At 49.1% G+C, this 20272-nt stretch overlaps 1 protein-coding gene across 4 annotated transcripts in view; it reads left to right on the plus strand.

The window, feature by feature from the left end:
- The window catches only part of CTTN (cortactin), a 42832-nt gene extending 23220 nt beyond the window's left edge, over nucleotides 1-19612 (plus strand). The window contains exons 7-18 of one of the 4 annotated variants that reach the window (XM_051967182.1): nucleotides 3344-3398; nucleotides 4496-4606; nucleotides 5751-5861; nucleotides 6364-6474; nucleotides 7578-7688; nucleotides 9615-9670; nucleotides 11724-11793; nucleotides 12152-12300; nucleotides 12643-12735; nucleotides 13799-13985; nucleotides 14980-15051; nucleotides 18038-19612. In XM_051967182.1, coding sequence (XP_051823142.1) covers nucleotides 3344-3398; nucleotides 4496-4606; nucleotides 5751-5861; nucleotides 6364-6474; nucleotides 7578-7688; nucleotides 9615-9670; nucleotides 11724-11793; nucleotides 12152-12300; nucleotides 12643-12735; nucleotides 13799-13985; nucleotides 14980-15051; nucleotides 18038-18174 — 1263 coding nt within the window. In that variant the 3' untranslated portion in view covers nucleotides 18175-19612. The remainder of the gene's footprint in view (nucleotides 1-3343; nucleotides 3399-4495; nucleotides 4607-5750; nucleotides 5862-6363; nucleotides 6475-7577; nucleotides 7689-9614; nucleotides 9671-11723; nucleotides 11794-12151; nucleotides 12301-12642; nucleotides 12736-13798; nucleotides 13986-14979; nucleotides 15052-18037) is intronic. The other 3 variants (XM_051967184.1, XM_051967183.1, XM_051967185.1) reach the window with 3 other exon arrangements.
- Nucleotides 19613-20272: the final 660 nt, after the last annotated feature.

Below are 20272 nucleotides of genomic sequence, written 5' to 3' on the forward strand. Positions count from 1 at the left end.
AGCTCTTGTGTCTTCTCAAGATCTCAGAGATGTAGAAATACCTTTCCCTCCCTCCCCCCACCCCCAATATCATTTAGTATCTTCCATACTTCCAATAGGAGCAGCTGGGGGGCACCACAGTGAATAGAACAAATCCAGCTTTGGACACTACTAGTTGCATGACCCTGACCAAGTCACTTTACCCTGTTTACCTGAGTTCTTCATCTATGCAGTGAGGTGGAGAAATTAATGGCAAGCTACTCCAGTGTCTCTGCCAAGAAAACCCCAAATGGGATCACAAAGAGTCAGACATGACTGAACAGCAACAATATTGTTCATTTCTCATCAGTACTTGTAAGGGAAGTGACCTCCTGGATTGAAAAAAGCATTGAATAATCAGGGCAATTCCAAAGAACTCATGATGAAGAATCATTTGGAGAAAGAACAGATGGGTTTTGAGTGGACTTTTTTTTTTAACCTTTCCCTCCTTCCCTCTTTCCTTCCCTCCTTCCCTCCCATCTTTCCTTCCTGTCTTACTCAGGACAGTGACAGAGCGCTTCAAAGTGAATAGCAATACAAAAATGCTAAAGATCAAGGTTTAGTTAATACTTAGTCAAAATCAAATACAGTTCATACCTCCCTCTTCCCTCCTTCCCTCCCTTCTTCCTTCCTCCCTCCTCTTTCCCTCCTCCCTCCCTCCTTTCTCCCTCCTCCTTCCCTCCTTTCTCCCCCCTCCCTCCCTCCTTTCTTCCTCTCTCTTCTTTCCTCCCTTCCTCCTTTCCTCCTTCCCTTTCTTTCTGGTCTGTATTTTTTTTTTGCAATGTGACTAATATGGAAATGTGTTTTACATGACCGTACATGTGTGATCTATATCAAATTGTTTGCCTTCTTGAGGAGAAGAGAGAGAAGAGAAAATTGTTTTTACATTTAATTAGGAAAAAATATTTAAAATTTTAAAAGAAAAAAAAAAACATTGAAGTGCCTTTGGGTCACAGGACAAGGGTGTGACTGACACCCTGGACCCTTAATGTCTAGATGATCTCAGAAAAATCCCTTTGGCCCCTGGGTCTTGTTTTCATCTGTTCAAAGAGGAGGTCTCGAGTCCTTGCCTGCTCTAATTCTTATGAACAAACTTGCTGAGCTTCTTATTTGGGTGTCTCTTTCCGAGGTGCCATTTTTGGCGCATCAGTTATTGAGGCACGTCATATGGCACTTCCGCCTCCTGGGCTGCCATCCAGACTTCTCCCCAACATCGTGCCCGTTGTCTCCATCCAGGTCTTGTCTCTCACCGTGCTTGAGATGTTTTGATTGAACGAATCCAGACATCATTGGCTGTGGCCAAATAATTTAGCCTTTAGCAGTCGCCCCTCAGCGATGAGTCTTTCCCTGCTTAGCTGGATTAGGGCAGGAGGCACAGGCTGTCACCGGGGTCACCCTTGAGCCCATTCAGGAAGAACCTGCCCGGGAGCCCAGGCATCGAGGGTGTAACCTCTGAGAGCTCTGAGTCATCGCCATGCATGATGGAGCATTTTGAATAGGAAATGATTCGCAAATATGGGGGAAATGGGTGATAGTACATAGCTTTTATTTGACCTGGGAAAATAGTCCTACACGGGACAGTCACAGACTGCTTCAAAGCCAATGGCAATGCAAAAATGCTCAAGATCAGTGTTTATTTAATGCTTAGTCAACATCAAATACAATTCATACCGGCTCTCCCGGGCTGGTATAATAACAGAAAAATTATCGATATAATATGCCACCTACATTTTAAAAACAAAGAAATCCAAACCAACAGAAATTGTCAGCCAGCATTTATTAAACACTTTCTGCACACCCAGAACCATGCTAAATGCTGGGAATACAAAGAAGTAAAACTGTCTTGAGCCTACAAGGAGAACTCCCCTTCCGGCAAGGGGACAAATAACCATGGGCGCATTAGGTCCAGAGCTGTCAGGAGGAAAGAGTGGGAGTAGGTCTTTGATGAAATTCAATTTATATTCTGAAAATGGCAAAAAGGAATAGGAAATGAGAAAAAAGCCTCATGCAATAAAAAATTCTACATGCAGCAGAAAAACTTTTGTCATGTGGGGAATCAGAAACACCTTTAAACTCCTTGGTCTCTGTTGGGTATTTAAGGAAATGGAAATGGCCTGTGTCCTTTAAAAAAGCAACTAAAAACTTGGAATTGCAACTAAAATGGAAACCGGCCACCATTGGCTGACCATTCATGGACAATGGCACACTCCTGAAGCAGGGGACCCAAGCTCAAGTCCGTCTTTAACTATCATCTGGGCCATGTTGCTTTCCCAGACCTCGATACTATTCTCAGGATTTATCCTAGGAGCTTCTGAGATCTCTTCCAGCTCCAGATCTTTGAGGTTTTGCCTCTGGAAGCTCCAACTACAAATCCTTTGCTTTATTTTTTTTTCCTAATAGATATAAACAAAAACCTGATTACAAAGGTACAAATCTTTTGATAAAGATTATCAAATCATATGACCTGTTTCTTCCTGGAGCCTCAGCCTCCCAAGTCTGATGGATTGATGCTAATTTACATAATTATCATTAGGAATTGTTCCAGCTGGTATTTGTTTAGGGGGTGGAAGAAGGGAAGGGACTGGAATGAGCATTCAGACAGCTCCTATTATAAACAATATTATCTCATGTGTTCCTCACCACAAGATAGGTGCTATCATTATCCCCATTTTGCTATTGGGGAAACCAAGGCAGACAGGTGATCACACAAATAGGAAGTATCTGAAGCTGGAACCTATTTGCTCTGCTTCCTAGCTGCCTCTTCTAGAGAAAATGACCTTCCCCAAGGTTAAATGAAAGGCAAAGGGGAGAGGAGGTGAATGGACTTGATTGTTCAGATGTGATTTGGCCCAGAATGTTCAGTTTGCTGGAATATTTCCAGGGTTTCTGGGCTGACCGTGGTTTAGCCATTAGAGGTATTATTAAGTGAGTCCCTTAGGTCCTCTGATGGGCTTGTTGAGGTGTGACGAATTCGCACACCCCAATGAATACAGGCTCCGGGTTTGTGGCAAGGATGGGTGTATTACACCACTGAAATATCTTTCTAAGCAGGTAAAATCCTGTTAGGACTCCTGCAAAGGTCTGGGTTCCATTTTACTGGGGAGCTGGGGACCTTCCAATAGAGGGTGGTGACCATGCCCCAGGCCTAAGTCTCTAATTAAATTATCTGGGAGTTTCTCCTGTAAACAGGAGGGTGGGCCCCCTCCCAGAGGGATTTGAGAACTAACTCAGGACCACCCTTCCCCCCAAGATCTCCATTTATATCAGGCTGAATCCTAGTTACTCATCTTATTTTTTTTTTTTTTTAAATCTACTTCTTTCGCAGTCTGCTGTGGGTTTTGAATACCAAGGCAAAACTGAGAAGCATGCTTCCCAGAAAGGTAAGATGGGAGTGAATGCTGGTGGAAGGAGTCATCCTGATTTGGGAAAGAAAATAAAAATATAAACTTCCTTCCTTGTGGATGGCCCATTCCTCTCCATTCCTGGGACCCTTAAGAGTCAAAGTCTAACGGCACTTGTTCGATGGGTCTGGGGGAGCTCTCTGTCCTCTGGAGATTGGATGGCACTTTCAGCCTTCCTCATTGGACAGTTGGCTCCCGCTGGGCTCCTTGCTGTTGACTTAGTGGTGGACTGATAAAAGTCCGGCCTTTTCAGCTCAAAAGCCAAAAGCTCATTTTCTTCCCCTGAAAAAACCTTAATGGAGCGCCCTCGATCTGGCTAGAATGGTAGCTCAGCCAGGAGCAGGTGGTCAGAATTGTGCTTTACTGAGTGTAGCTTTTAGGAAAGCAGCCTCCTCCCTACCACCTTGCCTCCCCCACTTCCCAAAAAAAGAAGAGATCCATCCACTCTTGGAGCTCTCTGAAGCCTGGTTTGGAGGACATCATTCAGAAGGAGAGCATGTTGCACGTTGAAGTGGCCAAGCTCGTGAAAGGCCGTGTTTTGTCCACGAGCTTTGATTAAAACCAGAAATTCTCGCAACCTCGGGTCCCGTGTGTGACCGGTTCTTTAGGGGTGTCCGCTAGCGGTCCCCCAAGCCTGTCTTCACATGCAGAGCCCGTGTTCTGAGACTCTCACGGAGAAAAGGAGCCGTCTCTTCTTTTGTAAAGTGTCCCTGGTGCAACAAGAAAGTGCATTTGTGCATGCAGGCTAATGCACCTGCACCAGCGTAAAGGGCTGAGTGCGAGGCTGCGCTGACGATGGCTGCTCTCCCTCCCCTCCATCCCCACCCCCCACCCCCGGTGCTGAAAGTATCCTGCATGTGGGAACCAGACACATGGAGCCCCCCTGCGGGCTCCCAGTGAGCGGCTGCCGTCCTGGCAGAGGGAGAACGGCCCAGGAGCCCCGGCCCGGGGTCGAGAGCCGTCAGCTCCCCGGTTCCTCATTCCTCGTTCCTCGCCCGAGCATCGGGCTCATGCTGCACCTTTGCTTACCTTGTCGCTCTTGCTTGCTGTCACGCTTGCTGTCTCCACATGCTCAGATTATTCTAGTGGTTTCGGTGGTAAATACGGCGTGCAGGCCGACCGGGTGGACAAGAGCGCGGTGGGCTTTGATTACCAGGGTAAAACGGAGAAGCACGAGTCCCAGAAAGGTTCGTATCTGGAAGGCTCCTGGCGGGCATGTCGGGGGGTCGAGGGGCTCACGTTTCCTGGAGGGCTGATCTCTGACAACATTTACGCTCCCTCTTTTCCTGTGCAGAGAAGGCCGTGGGGAAGGTTCGTTTTTAAGTGCGGTGAGCGTGTGATCTCTAGAAGTTTACTTTGCTCTTTTTTTTTTTTTTTTTGGCTGAGGCAATTGGGGTTAAGTGACTTGCCCAGGGTCACACAGCCAGGAAGTGTTAAGTGTCTGAAGCCAGATTTGAACTCGGGTCCTCCTGACTTCAGGGCTGGTGCTCTATCCACTGAGCTACCCAGCTGCCCCAACTTTGCTCTTTTCACTGGGACTTAAGACTGATGCCCAGTGGTAGGGAGTCAGCTTCAGAGCCAAGAGGCCTTCGGGTCAAATCCTTCCTCCGACCCAGGGTGGGTGGGTGACATTGGGCAAGTCTCCAGCCTCTCGGTGCTGTGGGCAGCTCTCTCAGCCTAGAAGCTTCGAGCTGGTTCCCCGTCAATCTCCACTTGTCTTTATTAAGCACCTGCTGTTTACCATGCCCACCGCTAGGTTCTGGGCCCACATACAAAGAACCTCCTGCTCACAAGGAGCTGACTTTCTAATGGGGCAGATGACCCGGATGTATTAAAAGCACAGCACAAGTGAATTGAATAAATATTATTTATCTAGTGTGTTTGTGTTTGTATATGTATGTACACACACATGCTCATACATATGCTTATGTACATGCACATAAAATATACTTAAATACAAAGTGGTTGGTGGGGAGGGCACAAGCAACTGGGGAGCAGGCAGCCCTGGCCCTTTTTCCTCTCCTGCGATGGCTCACCGTGATTCTTAGAGGCTGGTGACAGTTCTTGAAAGATTTCACAAGATTTTGGGGGGAGATGGAACCAGATTGTTCCTCATCTTCGTATGAGTCGCCACGTTGCTTCCCGTTCTCGTTGGGTTGGGCGTGATCACAGCCGTTACCCCCAGTGTCGATGGGCAGCTGGCTCTCCTCATGACCCTCTGCCCTTTGGGGGCTTATTGGTTCCCATGGCTCGTGATCCACTTTAAGCCAGAAGGTTTGAGTGAAGGATTAACTGCCATGAATGACCCCTTTTTTCCTCCTTTTTTCCTAGATTATTCCCGAGGTTTTGGTGGCAAATACGGTGTCGATAAGGACAACGTGGACAAAAGCGCTGTCGGCTTTGAATATCAGGGCAAAACAGAAAAGCATGAGTCCCAGAAAGGTTTCTTCGGTTTTCTCTTCCGTTCTCAGCTGTCTGGCCCTCACGTGGCGAGCCCTTCGGCCAGTTTATGGCTTTTTAAAAAACCCTCCGAGCCCGAAATAGGGTTCAGTATAAACCCGGCTCCCCTGCCCTCCCTGCTCTGGTTACCCCCGATAGTAACCCCCCCTTGCTAGCCTCGTGTTGAGAGTGCACAGCATGTGTACGTCCTTTGGATGGTGAGACCCTGGGCCTAACACGGTGTGGGGAGTCGCATGGACCGGAGCTTCTCCTCTGTGGGCTCTTGTGTGTGTCGCTCTGACCCGTGAATGGCATCGGCCGGAGGGGATTTGTTCTGCGGGAAGGGAGACGTCCTTTGTCCCAGAGGAGGCTCACTCTCAGGACAGCTGGGTGGGGAAGGGGGGCGTGCCCACGGTTTACCTTCCGTCCCTGCGGTGTGGTCTCTGTCTTTTGCCCCTTCTCCAGTTCCTCCCGTGATCCTTGTGGCCTTTTATTATGTGTGTAGACTATGTGAAAGGGTTTGGAGGCAAGTTTGGTGTGCAGAGAGACAGACAAGACAAGTGTGCCTTGGGCTGGGACCACCAGGAGAAAGTGCAGCTCCACGAATCCCAAAAAGGTACAGCCGTCTCCTCTCCCCCGCTCTCACGGGCCAAAGAAAGCCTTTACCCATAGGCCACTTCTGCTTCATTGGTGCGGTTGGGATTAAAGGGCCCTCTCGGTTTTGCTTGTTTGGAGCTCTCCTTGGCTTCCTGGCGCCCCGAGGAAGCTCGGCTTGCGCAGGGGTCAGCAGCTCGCCCGCGCCCAAGGGTCAGCAGCTTGTACAGGGGTCAGCCTCTTGTCCTGGTAGGAAAGGGGCCCGGGCAGCTTCTCTGCCTGGAGTCTGCTACAGAGTAAGGGAAAAAGAAAAAGGGCTGCTTTGGCCCTCCCTAACCTTTCCCAGTTTTCAGGGAAGGAATAATCCTGTTTCCTAGCCCGAAGGGTTACAGAAAGAAGTCTTTTTTCCCTTAAACAAAACAGTGGGGCAGCTAGGTGGCGCAGTGCGTAGAGCACCAGCCCTGAAGTCAGGAGGACCCGAGTTCAAATCTGGCCTCAGACACTTAACACTTCCTAGCTTTGTGACCCTGGGCAAGTCACTTAACCCCAACTGCCTCAGCTAAAAAAAAGAAAAGAAAAAACAAAACAAAACAGAAAAACAAGGATATTGGGAAAGGAAAATAATGTTTTTTGATATAGCTTCCGGGCCCTCCCAAAATTTCCAAAAGAGAAGTCTTTGTTGTGTTTAGTGAATGTTTGTTCGATTTTATCCACGACTCAAATGTGTGTTTTATATGTGTGAGATATGTCTTAATCTTTCACATACACACAGAAGTATTTACTGGGGAGGAATATGAAGCAATGAAGGCACCCTTAAACAACCTTGGGGAAATTAACATTCCCTGTGCCTCAGTTTCCTCATCTGTAGATTTAGACTGTTTCCTTCCTTTTCCCTTCAAGAACTAGCTCTTTGGATTGGCCCCTTCCACCGCTCCACTCTTCGGGCCTCTGGGGACCGGGGCTTCAATCCTTGCTTCCTTCTGCCCCCGAAGATGCAGACTTCTAGCCGAGGGTCTCGCTTTTTCTGAGCCCCGCCTCTGGCTCCGTCCCCAGTCCGTGTCTCTGTAACTAAAAGTGTGTTTTCTTTCTCGGTTGTTTTCTCCGCTGTCTTGTGTGGATTTTCAGATTATAAGAGTGGTTTCGGAGGCAAATTCGGGGTCCAGACCGAGAGGCAGGACCCGTCTGCTGTGGGGTTTGAGTACAAGGAGAAACTGGCACAGCACGAATCTCAGCAAGGCACGGTCGCTGCGTGGCCTCGGGCTCCCTCCTCTTCACCTTCCTAGGCACCCACTTGTAGCACAGCCTTGCCCAGAGAGCACCTTGGAGGGCTCTCTGTCCCTCGGGGCCCGTACAAGAAAGGGCTCCTTGGGTTAGCATGGGGAGCCGTGGGCAAACCTGCCTCGGAGGGCTTCCCAGAAGCCTCTTTGCTTCCACGCCCTCTGGGGCTAGAAGATGGCTTATTCAGACCCCCAAAGGGCAACAGGCACTCACGGACCCTCGACTTGGCCGGGTCAAGCCAAGAACCTTGGAACCTTGGCCGTGGTCAGAGGTCAGAAAAGAGGCTCTCCCACGGTCGATTCACCCAGCTGCATTCAGGATACTGTAGTCAGATGAGGTCCTTTGGGAATCAAGGCCCGGAGGTCAACATTTTTTAAAAATATAGATAAATACACATCTAAGAAAGCATCCTGTGCCCTCAGGAAATGGGCAGCTAGGTGGTGGAATCAGGAAGATTCCTCTGGCTTCAGACACTCACTAGCTGGGTGACCCTCGCACCCACCTTGTGTGCCTCAGTTTCCTTATCTGTAAAATGAGCTAAAGAAAAAAAAACAAAAGAGAAAAATAAGGATATTGGGAAAGGAAAATAATTTTCTTTGATATAGCTTCCAGGCCCTCCTAAAATTTCCAAAAGAGAAATCTTTTGCCCCAGTATTTATGCCAAGAAAACCTCAAACTGGGGCAACAATCCCCAGGAAATCTGAGAGGTGCCGTCATTGAATTTAAAAGTCAGCCCCACTCGGAGTTAGATTGTGTCGCTGGAGGCTGGCGGTCACATTTCACAAGACCGCTGAGGGCTGGTCTCTGATTAAACCCCTGCCAGATCCGAAAAAACAGCCCATAGAGTAGAGGAAGGGAGGTGAACTCTGTATGTTCCGTGTGGTGTCTTTTTGTTCCGTTTGTGTTGTTTGTGGAGGAACAAGAAGATAAATGTGTTACTGTTGGCGAACTCCATTCAGGGCACAGGAAACGTAGCTGTCCTTCAAGGAACTAGAAAAGTTAAAACCAGCTTAGAAATAAAAGCCGCTCCCAGCTCAAAGCCTTACTGGTGGTGGGCGATCGGCCAAGAGCGCGACGTTCTCTCCGACTCGGAGAGCGCCCTCCCCTTCATCTGGGATTCGCACTTAGCTCTTGGCCCCTGAACAGTCGGCTGGAAAAACAGTAACTTCCTAACTTTGCAGGGCAGATATTAAGCTCTCATTCTCACTAGCTGTTAGTAGAAATCCCGCAGCCTGGCCAGGAGAGGTAAGGAAGGGCCTCGGTGTCTGTCTCCCCCAGTGCATGATTTCAAGCCTTGGGTCTATGTGGTGACTAATTCTGCATGGACGCCTGCCTCGGAAGCAGCCGTGCTCCTGCCGTGGCGTGATTCTGTGAGCGGAATTCCCACGTGGCCCTTTTCTTCCTTAACGATCATCCCGAGAAAGGCCATTAAACGTGGTTATTGTTCTAATGCTCATCAGATACTAGAGCACCCACGGGAAACCCGACCCGAACCAAGTCTGCCGTGAGGGCTGGGGCGCGAGAGGCTGTGCTATGAAGTGGTGTCTGGTGAAGAACCCCATCCTGTCCTTCCCGTCTTCCGCTTGGGCTCCGCCGGCGACCACGCCGGCCCCGGTCTCCCCCCTCCTCCCTCCTTCCCGCTCCCAGCACGAGGAGAGCATGTACGTGTCTCTTTCTGTTTCTCGCCCGCCTGTGGACCGAATGTTTGGAGGAGGGATGGACAAAACGACTTCCTCGGTCATTGATTGGCTCTTCTCTTCCTGGTTTTCCTTGTGACCCCTGCATCTTCTTTTTGCCATTTTCTCCATCTCTATGCATGTGCCTGCTCCAAAGAACGTTCCCTCCTTCACACTGACACCAGTCTGCTCTCGTTCCCCGTTTCAGATTATTCCAAAGGATTTGGTGGAAAATATGGGGTTCAGAAGGATCGGATGGATAAAGTAAGTATGACCCTGTGGAATAGAGAGCATTTGTCCCTGGGCTCAGCGGCCTCCCAATCTAGCCTACTAGGGCTTGTGGTCTCCCACTGTGGCCCAGGACACCGTGACCTCCCCATCTGGCCCAGGGCTTTGTGGCTTCCCAGTCTGTCCCAGGGCTCCGTGGCCTCCCTGGATGGCCCAGGGCTTTGTGGCTTCCCAGTCTGGCCCAGTGCTTTGTGGCTTCCCAGTCTGGCCCAGTGCTTTGTGGCTTCCCAGTCTGTCCCAGGGCTCCATGGCCTCCTGATCTAGTCTAGGGCTCTGTGGCCCAGGACTCCATGACCTCCCCATCTGGCCCAGAGCTCCATGGCTTTCCTGTCTGGCTGGGGGCATTTTCATTTTTTCTGTCCTGGCCCAGGGGGCCCGGGGACCCTTCTCAGAATGATGCTCATCAGTGACAAAGGATACTAAGTATATTGCGATTCAGCTATCAGGCATTTCAGAAAACAAGTCTGTGAATCCCAGCTTTAGGACCCCTGCTCTAAATATTTTACCTTTTGTGATTTTCCTTGGATTGGGTCTTGAGGGGCCACGTTTTTGGAAGGCCCTTTGGCCACAAGAGGGCACCAGAGTGCACAGAGTACGTGGCTGGATGTGGAAGACCCCAGCATAAGACACTTTACCGTGCAGGAGACTCTGGGCAAGTCGGCTTCCCTGAGGTTCCTCACGATGTATCATTTTTTAATTCGTTGACAGCGTGTAGTTACTTTTGCCATAACAAGGCCCAAGCGTTCCCTAAGAACACCTTATTATGCAGAATTACGCGCTAAGTGCCAGAGTTTCGGGGGAAAGGGATGTCGCGGTCCATTTCTCAGCGACATGTTCAAAAGACATAGGGGCCTGATGGTTTTATGCACGTCAGAACTACCGCAGTAAGTGCTGGGGTTCCAAGCCTCGGCCCCACGTGGAGGCCCTGGCTAGCTCTTAACTCAAGGACATGACATAGGGATGGAGCGTCTGGCACAGACCGGTCTTTCCCCACCCGTAGTTCCCCGGCACCCAAAGGGACACAATAAATGCGGTTTTTTGCCTTGGAAAAGACCCGAAAGTAGCTTGCAGAAGGTTTGTGGTTTCTTACTGGGAAGCGGGGCAGTTTTCGGATTCTCGCTATTTTTCGAGGATGAAGTTGTCCGTAAGCAAACTGGAAATCTGCCTCGTGGTCAGGTTGTTCCCTAGCGCGTCCACTTCTTGGAACAAATTTCCGTTTTCAAAACCAGTGGAAGTAAAACTGGCTGTTTCTTTTATCCGTCTGCGCCACCGGGAACAAATTAATTTGCAGACTTAAGAAATGCAGATTTGACCATCCTGCTCCTTGTTAACTCTGTGATCATCTCCCCATTAGTGCACATCTTTTTGTACGGAATCAAGATATATAAGCAGGAACAGTTCCTGCTTTTCAGGAGCTTATCATCGGGGCCAAGGACACAGGCTGGATCCAAACAGGCCCTGGTGGGAGGGTGTGGGAGCAGGCTGAGGGGGAGGGTTAGGTTTAACCTTGAAGATGATCTTGTGTCGTGGGGGGAGAGGAAGGGAGACGGCATTCTAGGCAGAGGCACAGTCTGTACAAATACACGGAGGTGGGATGTTGAGAGAGAGTGAGAGAGACACAGACAGAAACAAAGGGACCCAGAGAGAGTATCAGTTTCTTTCCATTGGTTACTTAATGACTCTGGTCTCCTCTCTATCGGCTTCTTTCCATTGGTTACTTAATATCTCCTGTCTCTTCTCCATCAACTTCTTTCCATTGGTTACTTAATGTCTCCTGTCTCCTCTCTATCAGCTTCTTTCCATTGGTTACTTAATGTCTCTCATCTCCTCTCTATTGGTTTCTTTCCATTGGTTACTTAATGTCTCTGGTCTCCTATGTACCTGGGACACTAGCAGTAGGGGATTGAATGTGTTGCTTTTTGAGTGTTTATGGTGGCTTTTTGAAAGCACGAGAATTAAAGCAGAAGACAGAATGCGCCTCACGTAAGAGACAGCCACCCGAAACCACGTTTCCCTTCTCTTTTGGTAGAATGCCTCGACCTTTGAAGATGTTTCCAAAGTTTCCTCAGTTTACCAGAAGACTCTACCGGTCGAAGCTGGTGAGCCGCTCCCCTCCCCGTGCCTGCCTCCTTGCTCAGTGGATTCCCCTATAACCCATCCAGTGGCAAGCCACGGTTTTCCAAAGCATGGACCTGTAGCAGGAAAGACTTTCCTGGAGGCAGAAGCAGCTCTGGAACCGTTGCCATTTCTGGCGAGAATTTCAGATTTCCCTTGGCCACTGCCCTATTTGGGTGTCCCGGTCCCTGAGGCCGTCTGTTCCGGTTAGGCGATCACAAGCATTTATTCAGCACCTACTGTTTGCCAGGCACTGGGGCCCCCCAGAGCTCCATTCTAAAAGGAATAAAATAAAAACTTTTCTCTGGAAAAAATAAAAACGGACTTTGTTTTCCTCCCTAGTGAACAGCAAAACGAGCAACATCCGCGCTAACTTTGAGAACCTGGCCAAAGAGAGGGAACAAGAAGATCGGAGGAAGGCGGAGGCCGAGAGAGCCCAGAGGATGGCCAAGGAGAAGCAGGAGCAGGAGGAGGCCCGCAGGATGCTGGAGGTCAGGGCAGGGCCCGGGGAAGTCAGGGAGCCCCACACCCACACACCTTTTCAGGGGAGAGACTTCCAACACAAGCTAGATTTAGAAGCGGGCCGAGTGATTTAGCAGACAGAATGCAGAGTTTGGAGGTACGGAAGGCTGTTGTGTCGGGGGTGAAGAGTTCACATCAGTTCTTCCAAGAACGTGCATCCCTCTGGTCCCCCGTGAGCTTGCATCCCATGATGCTTTTCTCTGTCCACATCCGGGGCTGGCTGAAATGGCAGCAGTACAGGGACCGGCTTTTAAGCTGGGACTGCCAGGGGAGGGTCCACAGTTCTGACAAGCCCTGGTTTTAAATTGTAGGAGCAAGCCAGGATCAAGAAGCAAACTCCGTCTCCTCCCCCTAGTCCGCAGCAGCCGGCGGAGCAGAGGCAGCCCTCCAGCCCCGTCTATGAGGTCAGTGCTCGGCTCCGAGCTAGAGAGCCGACCCCCATGATTGCTCACTAGCTCTCCTGTGATTGTTGCTTCCCGCCCCCACCCTCATGATTGTTCACGTCACCATGACTATGGACATAGGATGTCAAAAAGGTCCAGTCTCCAAACCTTAATTAAGTGCAGACACCTTCAGGAGTTGTGCTGGGGGCTGGGGAGGCAGAAGAAGGAAGGGCCTTCTGCCCTCAGGGCACTTACATTCTGCTGCATATGGGACCCAGCCAAGGATAAATAGCCATAAATGGCGGGGGCGTTAGGGTCATGTACAAAGTGGTGCTGGTACCTCTTGCTGAGGGGGGTGCGTAAGGTGGGGTTTGGTGCAGACTTGGATTGGGTATGGGGGAGGGGAGAGGAACAAAAAACAGACAAAACATTTATTTTTCCGTGGAAGAGTCCACAGTCTCACTGGGGAGAAACCTGGGCATAGGGCAGTGGCCCATGGCTAGGCCTAGTCTAGGGAAGCCAGCCTGCAGGGAGCACGTTTTGCTCCCTGTGCTCCTTTGCTGGGCTGTACTCCTTGTGGAAAGCCTGGAAGCTAAAGGACTTGGTCCCATAGCGCGGCTGGGTGGCCATGCTGTCTGTGGGTCAGAGGAGGCTGTCTTGTTTTATTTGACTTTATTTGACAATGTTTGCGCTGCCTTTCAGCGCAGGGAGCATGTAGGTCTTCTCCCCCCATGGGCTGTGGGGCTCTTCGTGTCCCCAAGGCCTTCTCTCCCTCTTCGCCGGGTCTGTGGATTGTCGTTGCCAGCAGCAGCCTGACTCCTTGTCTGAAGACGTCCAGCCACAACCAATAAGACCTGAGTTCCAATTCTAACTGACCTGTACTTAGCTGTGACCCAGGCCAAGTTATTTAACCTTCCCGCCTCAGTTTCCTTATTTTGGGGATGTTAATAATGGCACTTACCTTGTAGGAGGAGAAAATAGGATAATATTTTTTAAGAGCTGTGCAGACCTCGAGGTTCTTGTAAATGCCGTCTCTGATGAGCATGAGAAAGATGCCAGCTGAACTTTGCTTGACTTTTCCCAGGATGCTGCATCTTACGAGGCCGAAGCAGGGTACAAAGGCCGTGGCGCGGCGTATTCTGGGCCTGAGCAGGAGTCCGAGTACACGGCCGTGCAGTCGGACTATCAGGAGGCAGTGAGCCAGCGGGGAGTGGCGCAGGAGCCCGAGGCCGTGTACGAGACAGCCGACTCCATGGCTCCCAATCAAGAAGGTGCTGAACGGGGCTTGCCCAGCGCCCCACTTCCCTGCGCGGTCCCCATGACCACAGTGGGCGGCGGGTTCGCCAGGCCTCTTGGTCCCCTTCCTCACGGCCTCGTGGAGGTCGCCCAGGGCTTTCAGATCTCGATGAGCTTCCCTGCCGCTCGCCTAAAGCCATCACGCATCCTCTGTTACTGTGGTTGCTCTGCTCCAAGGATGCCAGGGGCCCGGCGCTCTCAGACCTAGGTTTGAGACCAAAACTGGCTGTGGGCGCAGGGGAAGGCCCATCCTGGGCCAGGCTGCAGCCAGGCTCCTGTGGAAGCTTCTCTGGATGGAGCCGAGGCCGCAGCTTGGTGCAGGGGAGTGCGTGATGGGACCGGAGGGCTGGGGGCCAGAGGGGTCGAGGCCAGGGGCCGGAGGGGTCGAGGCCGGGGAACGGAGGGGTCAGGGACCAGGAGGGGTCGAGGCCGGAGACTGGCATCTCCTGTTGGCTTGCTGAAAAAGGAGGCAGAAATCTAGACATGAGGTGCTTTGCTGGTACATCTGTGGCCTGATGATCTGTAGAGAGAGAATGTAAAAAAGTTAAGATGAGTCCTCCTTCCCGCCAAAAGGGACCCGGAACGGAGCCATATGGACATGGTGATGTTGGGAATTCTAAGAGATGAGGGGAGGGGAGCGAAAGTTCCAGACGAGGCATCGAGGGCGGCAGGTGATGCACCTGTCTGAGATAGATCGGAACAGGAGGGAGGCCAACTGGGCTAGAGCGTAGCGGGAGAGAACGGTGCAAAGTAAGGCTGGAACGGCAAGTCCTGAAGCTTCCCGGTGCTGTGCAGGGAGGGAGCACTTGTGGTGGGGACTAATGTGCTCAGCCAGATGCTAGGGCAAATCACTGTGGCAGCTGAGTGCAGGATCGATGTGTGGTTTATATTTGTGTCCTTTCCTTTACCATAGAGCTTAGATTTATTTACAAACTGTTACTAATCACATTCTTTTTGGGTTGATTTTAGAGGAAAATACTTACGATGAATATGAAAATGACCTTGGGATCACAGCCATTGCCCTCTATGATTATCAGGCCGGTAAGCAAACCACATGGGCTGGGCTTGGGGCGTCGTGTCCAACTGAGTCAATTTGTTTTTTTCCATTAACTTCATGACTGGTAATTCTTTTTATTTTTAAATTAAATATCACCAATCAGCAAAAAATCTACCCTTTTTCCCTCCTTTTCTAATCCTCAATTGAAAATGAAAGAAAAACAAGCTCTGTTACAAACATGTATAGTCAAGCAAAATAAATTTCTGCATTGACCACTTCTAAGAGAGATACATTATACAGTGTACATGTATATAAACATATGTGCCTGTATGTATACATGCATAAGTCATCTACATATGTATACATGCTTGCACACATGCATATACACATTCACAATTTGCAAAATTGAATTTTGTGATTGTTTTCTGCTTACACACACACACACACACACACACACACACACACACACACACACACACTGTGTATTCTGAGTCCTCCCTGTCTCTATCAGGTGATGAGCAGCCTGTTTTAGAATCATGGATGGTCACTTTGTTAATCAGTTCCCAAGTCTTTTTAAAGTTGTTTGACTTTAAGTGCTATTGTTCTTACATACATTTCCTTCCAGGTCTATTCATTTCCCTCTGTGTCACTTATATACAAGTCTTCCAAGGTTTCTCTGAAATGATCATTTCTTATAGCATAATAGGATTCAGTTGTCTTCATATCCCATACTTGCTTCAGACTTTTCTACCTTCTTTTCCACCTTCCACTGATCTATGAATTTTTTTGTATATCTTCAGAATTGTTTCCTTACAACTAATTTCTCCTTTAATTGATGTTCCCTTTAATTCTTCCCTTTGCCTTTTATTTCTGTGTTGAGCAAAATATATTTATTTATCCATTTGGTCCTTTGTCAGACCAGGTGAGAGCAGGGTTCGAATGCCAGCCACTCTTGTGACTCACTTTTTTGTATAGTTGTCTACCTAACCTCCCTTGCCTTCTCCAGTGTATTCCCCTTTGCTTCCCTTCTTTTTAAAAGATTATCAAAATATAACAGAACTACTCCATGTCCTCGATCTAATGGGACTCTTGTGATCCTTGATGATGACTGGGTTCAGAAGAGACAAAACATCATCTCCTCATATCAGAACATAAAGGGTCATCCTGGTTTTAGTTCCTTATGATTATTTTTGTTTATGCTTTATTTTTTTAAATATTTCTACATAAATGAAAATGTTTACATGTCAGAGTTTCCAATCAGCTCTGGTCTTTTTGTTAAGAATGCTGGGAAATCTTCTATTTCACTGAAGATTTAATTTTTGTCTTGTAGGAGTATACTTGGTTTTGCTAAGTTTGTTTCTTATCCTTTGCTTCTGGAATATTATATTCCAAGCTCTTTGCTCCTTTACGGTGGTGGATGCTAAATTGTGTATCATCCCAACTGTGGCTCCTTGGTATCTGAGTTTTCTTCCCACTGCTTCACTATTTTTTCTTTGACCATGAAACTCTAGATTTTGGCTATGATGATTCTGGGAGTTTTTCATTTCAATTTTTGAAATGAAATTCATTTCAATTCTTGTTGAGTATGTGTCCAAACTATGCCTTTTTTTGAGGCTTTGATTGTAGATGTTTGGGAGTCATTCTCATCTTTTGGAATTGTCTTGTACTTCCTTGTCGCCATAAAAGCTTTGTGTGGTGGGATCCTTTTAGTGTTTGCTTCTTCTTTCAGTTTGCTTTCTAATTATGTGCTTGCGATCCAGCTCTGTGCTCTTGTGGAGGAAGATCTGGGCTAGTCCTTAGCCGGTCTCTTGGGATATCGAACATTGTCTTATTCTAGCATCTCAGTGACAGCTCAGGCTGAGGATGTGTGAGCTTTCAGTGCTCCCAAGTGGGTCTAATGTAGGGCAGAGTGGGAGCACTGCCCTTTTCATCCTGACCTGGGTCTAGGTCTGAACCAAAGTAGATTCTATTGGACTTGGCCACTATAATTCAGCTGAGCAGCTCGGCTGACGCAGAGTGATAAAACTATAGGCTTCTCTTTGGTCTTGGATTCCTGATCTCATCATTCCATTGCAGGCTTCCAAATGGGTTAAAAGCTAGAACTGAGATCTTACTCTGTTCTTGGGGTTCTGGGTAGAGGATAACAGTTACTCTTTGGCACTTATTCCTGCAACCTCATTAGATCCCCGTATCTTGGGGTGCATCTGGGACTTCCCTTTTGCCTAGTGCGTCCTAGTTGAGTCCCTGAGCGCAGGACTGTGCTCCTGGTCACACCCCATCTTTAATATTCAACGGTCTCCCTGTTTCCCTGTACCCACCAGGGCTGGAAAAGTGACTCAATGTGATTATTTTTCTTCTCTTGGATTTCCTGGTTGGGTCTTGAGGACCTGATAGTTCTGACCATGTGTCACTCCTCAATTTGGGCATTGGGCTTAGTCTTTCTGATGACTGTCCTTAATGGTTTGATTGAGTGGTAACGTGAGAAGTAGATTTTTTCAGCTCAGCCCTGTCTTGAAACATGATTCATGGTGGAAGTTCTGTGAGGTTACCCTCCCCACCATGCTTTGCCATTGGGATGGTCTTGGATCACTGTGTTGCTGAGAAGAGCCAAGTTTGTCGTACTTGACCATCACCTTATCTTGCTGTTGCCAAGTACAATGTTCTCCTGGTTCACTCAGCATCAGTTCCTGTCAGTCTCTTCAGGCTTCTCTGAAATCTCATCATTTCCTAAAGAACAATATAACATACACATGCCATAGCTTATTCGGCCATTCCCTGATCAATAGTCAGCCATTCCCCAATTGATTGGGCAGCCCTCAGTTTCCAGTTTCTTGCCACCCCAAAAAGAGCTGGTTCAGTGGTTTCTGACTGAGTTGTCACCTTCTGTCTGGGGCCCTGGGCATCCAAAGACCGAAGGGACCCCTGCCCTTGAGAAGATTAGATTCTGCTCCCAACGGCAGCTTGGTTGGGAAGGGTTCCCGCAAAGATGTGGTTTTCATTCATTTCTCTCTACTGATTTCTCCTTTTTAGCTGGAGACGATGAAATTTCCTTCGATCCCGATGACATCATCACCAACATTGAAATGATCGACGACGGCTGGTGGAGGGGCGTGTGCAAGGGCCGCTACGGGCTCTTCCCGGCCAACTACGTGGAGCTGAGGCAGTAGCCGGGACGGTCTCTCACGGATGCCTTAATGCCTGATTTCTACACTACAGAGTCACGCCTCGGGAAGGACCGCGAGGGGAAGATACATCCGCTTTCATATTTAATACTTTTGCTGATGCTCTTAAGAATGTTTAATCCTCAGAATTTGCTAATATATCGTAATCATGTTTCCTTGAAGGACTTGGGTGATGGTGTTGGAGCATTTAAGGCCTTTTCTTTTTTGCCAAATCGAATGGTTCTTACAAGAAGCCACGCCGAGGCCCTTTTGTCCTCGTGCAGCAGATTGTGCATGAGGCCTTGGGATGTGGGGCCCTGCCTGAGACGAGGTGCTGAGGGAGCCCTGTATCTGCATGTGGGCAGAGCCAGTGAGCGGCCTCCTGGGGGGCGTCCTGCTCCCTGGGGGAAGGAGGACTTGGGGAAAAGCGGGGCTCGAGGGCTTCCGACTGGAGCAGCCTCTCGAGCCTCTTGCCGTGAGTGAGACTTTGTAGACTGACTTTCAGAGAGTCTCCTCCTTCCATCAGAAGAAGCCCACGGCGGCCAAGTGTGGAGGCTCGAGTGTGGAGGATTTGTGACTTTTCATTCTCTCCCCCATCTTCCCAGCAATCCCGACTCCAGGAGCCCGACAAGCTCCTCTCGGTTCCTTTAGAATTAGGTGGTTCCTCTAGGTGACCCTCCCCCACCCCCGGCTGCTCGTCCACCTCTAGACCTTGGGGAGTCCCATTCTTCACGGCTGCCGAGACGTCACCTGACAGGGCTGACATCTCATAACCCGAAGCTCTCCGTGGACCAGCAGCTGCTGGAGAAGACTGCTGGGCGGTCGCCATTGCAGCCTGTCGAGGGCACAAGTGTGTGAGAGAGTGTGTGTGTGAGTGTGAGTGAGTGTGCAAGGCTGTCACCTCAGTCACTTTTCAGCCCCACGGGGCAGTCACCTCCCCGGATGCTCAGCACAAACTGCCCCTAGCAGTTTCGCCCTCTGGGGAGGGATGCTTCTTTGGCCTGAGCGTCCATGGGCTGACTCGATTAAAACCGAACTACAAAGAGGAGTCTGTGTCCCTACCAAAGACATCGGTGGCTGCCCAGTGCGTGTGGACCGGTCTCGTGGCCGGCGCGGCCGAGGAAGACGAGCCACTTGGGAGTCTCAGCGCTGTGGACCAATGAGAGTGGGCGTGAGCAGCGGGGTGTACAGAAATCTCCGGGAGACCCTTGTAGAAACACCTCGGTCCTTTGGGACAATCCTCCTCCCAGCAGGCGCCCATGTGTCCAGTTTCCCCTCCCCCCACTTTTTTTTTCCTTATTGTTCAAGCTTCCCTAGGACTGGGTGGGGTTTTATACTCAATTTATTTTATCCCCCTTTGTCTAGGACACTTCATAGGTAGGATTTTTTGTTGTTGTTGCTGTTAATTAAATACTCAGAATAAATTTTTGGAACCCCTTGGCAATGGATGTTTTGGATTTGGTGTCTTGAGTACGTGATCTGGTCCGTACGGAGTCATGTGACTGCTTTCCGACACAGTGACCTAGACACATTGGGCAGGCGCGTAGGGAATTCCGAGGGCCTGGTTCATCCCTCACCCACCAACACCTGTGGAGCAGCGGCCATAGCCCTAAGGGGTTGGAAGGTCCTGGCTTCAGATCTTAATGTTGGAAAAGACCCCAGAGATTTTCTAGGCTAATCTCATTTTTTACTATTTTATTATGTATTTTCTTTTTAATTTCATGAGGAAACTGAGACTAACAGAGATTAAATAAGTCACTTTCTTAAAATTATATCTTTTTATTGACAGAACATATGCATGGGTAATTTTTCAGCATTAACCCTTGCAAAAACTTCTGTTCCAACTTTTCCCCTCCTTCCCGCACCTCCTCCCCCAGATGGCAGCCAGTCCCATATATGTTAAAGTATATGTTAAATCCAATATATGTGTATATATTTATATCGTTATCTTGCTACACAAGAAAAATCAGATTTAGAAAGAAGGTAAAAAAACCTGGGAAGAAAAACAAAAATGCAAGCAGGCAATAACAGAAAGAGTGTAAATGCCGTGTTGTGATCCACACTCAAATAAGTGCCTTTTAAAATCCTTCATAATGTAACCCCC

This window comes from Antechinus flavipes, chromosome 6 (genome assembly GCF_016432865.1).
Source record: "Antechinus flavipes isolate AdamAnt ecotype Samford, QLD, Australia chromosome 6, AdamAnt_v2, whole genome shotgun sequence".
NCBI lineage: Eukaryota > Metazoa > Chordata > Mammalia > Dasyuromorphia > Dasyuridae > Antechinus > Antechinus flavipes.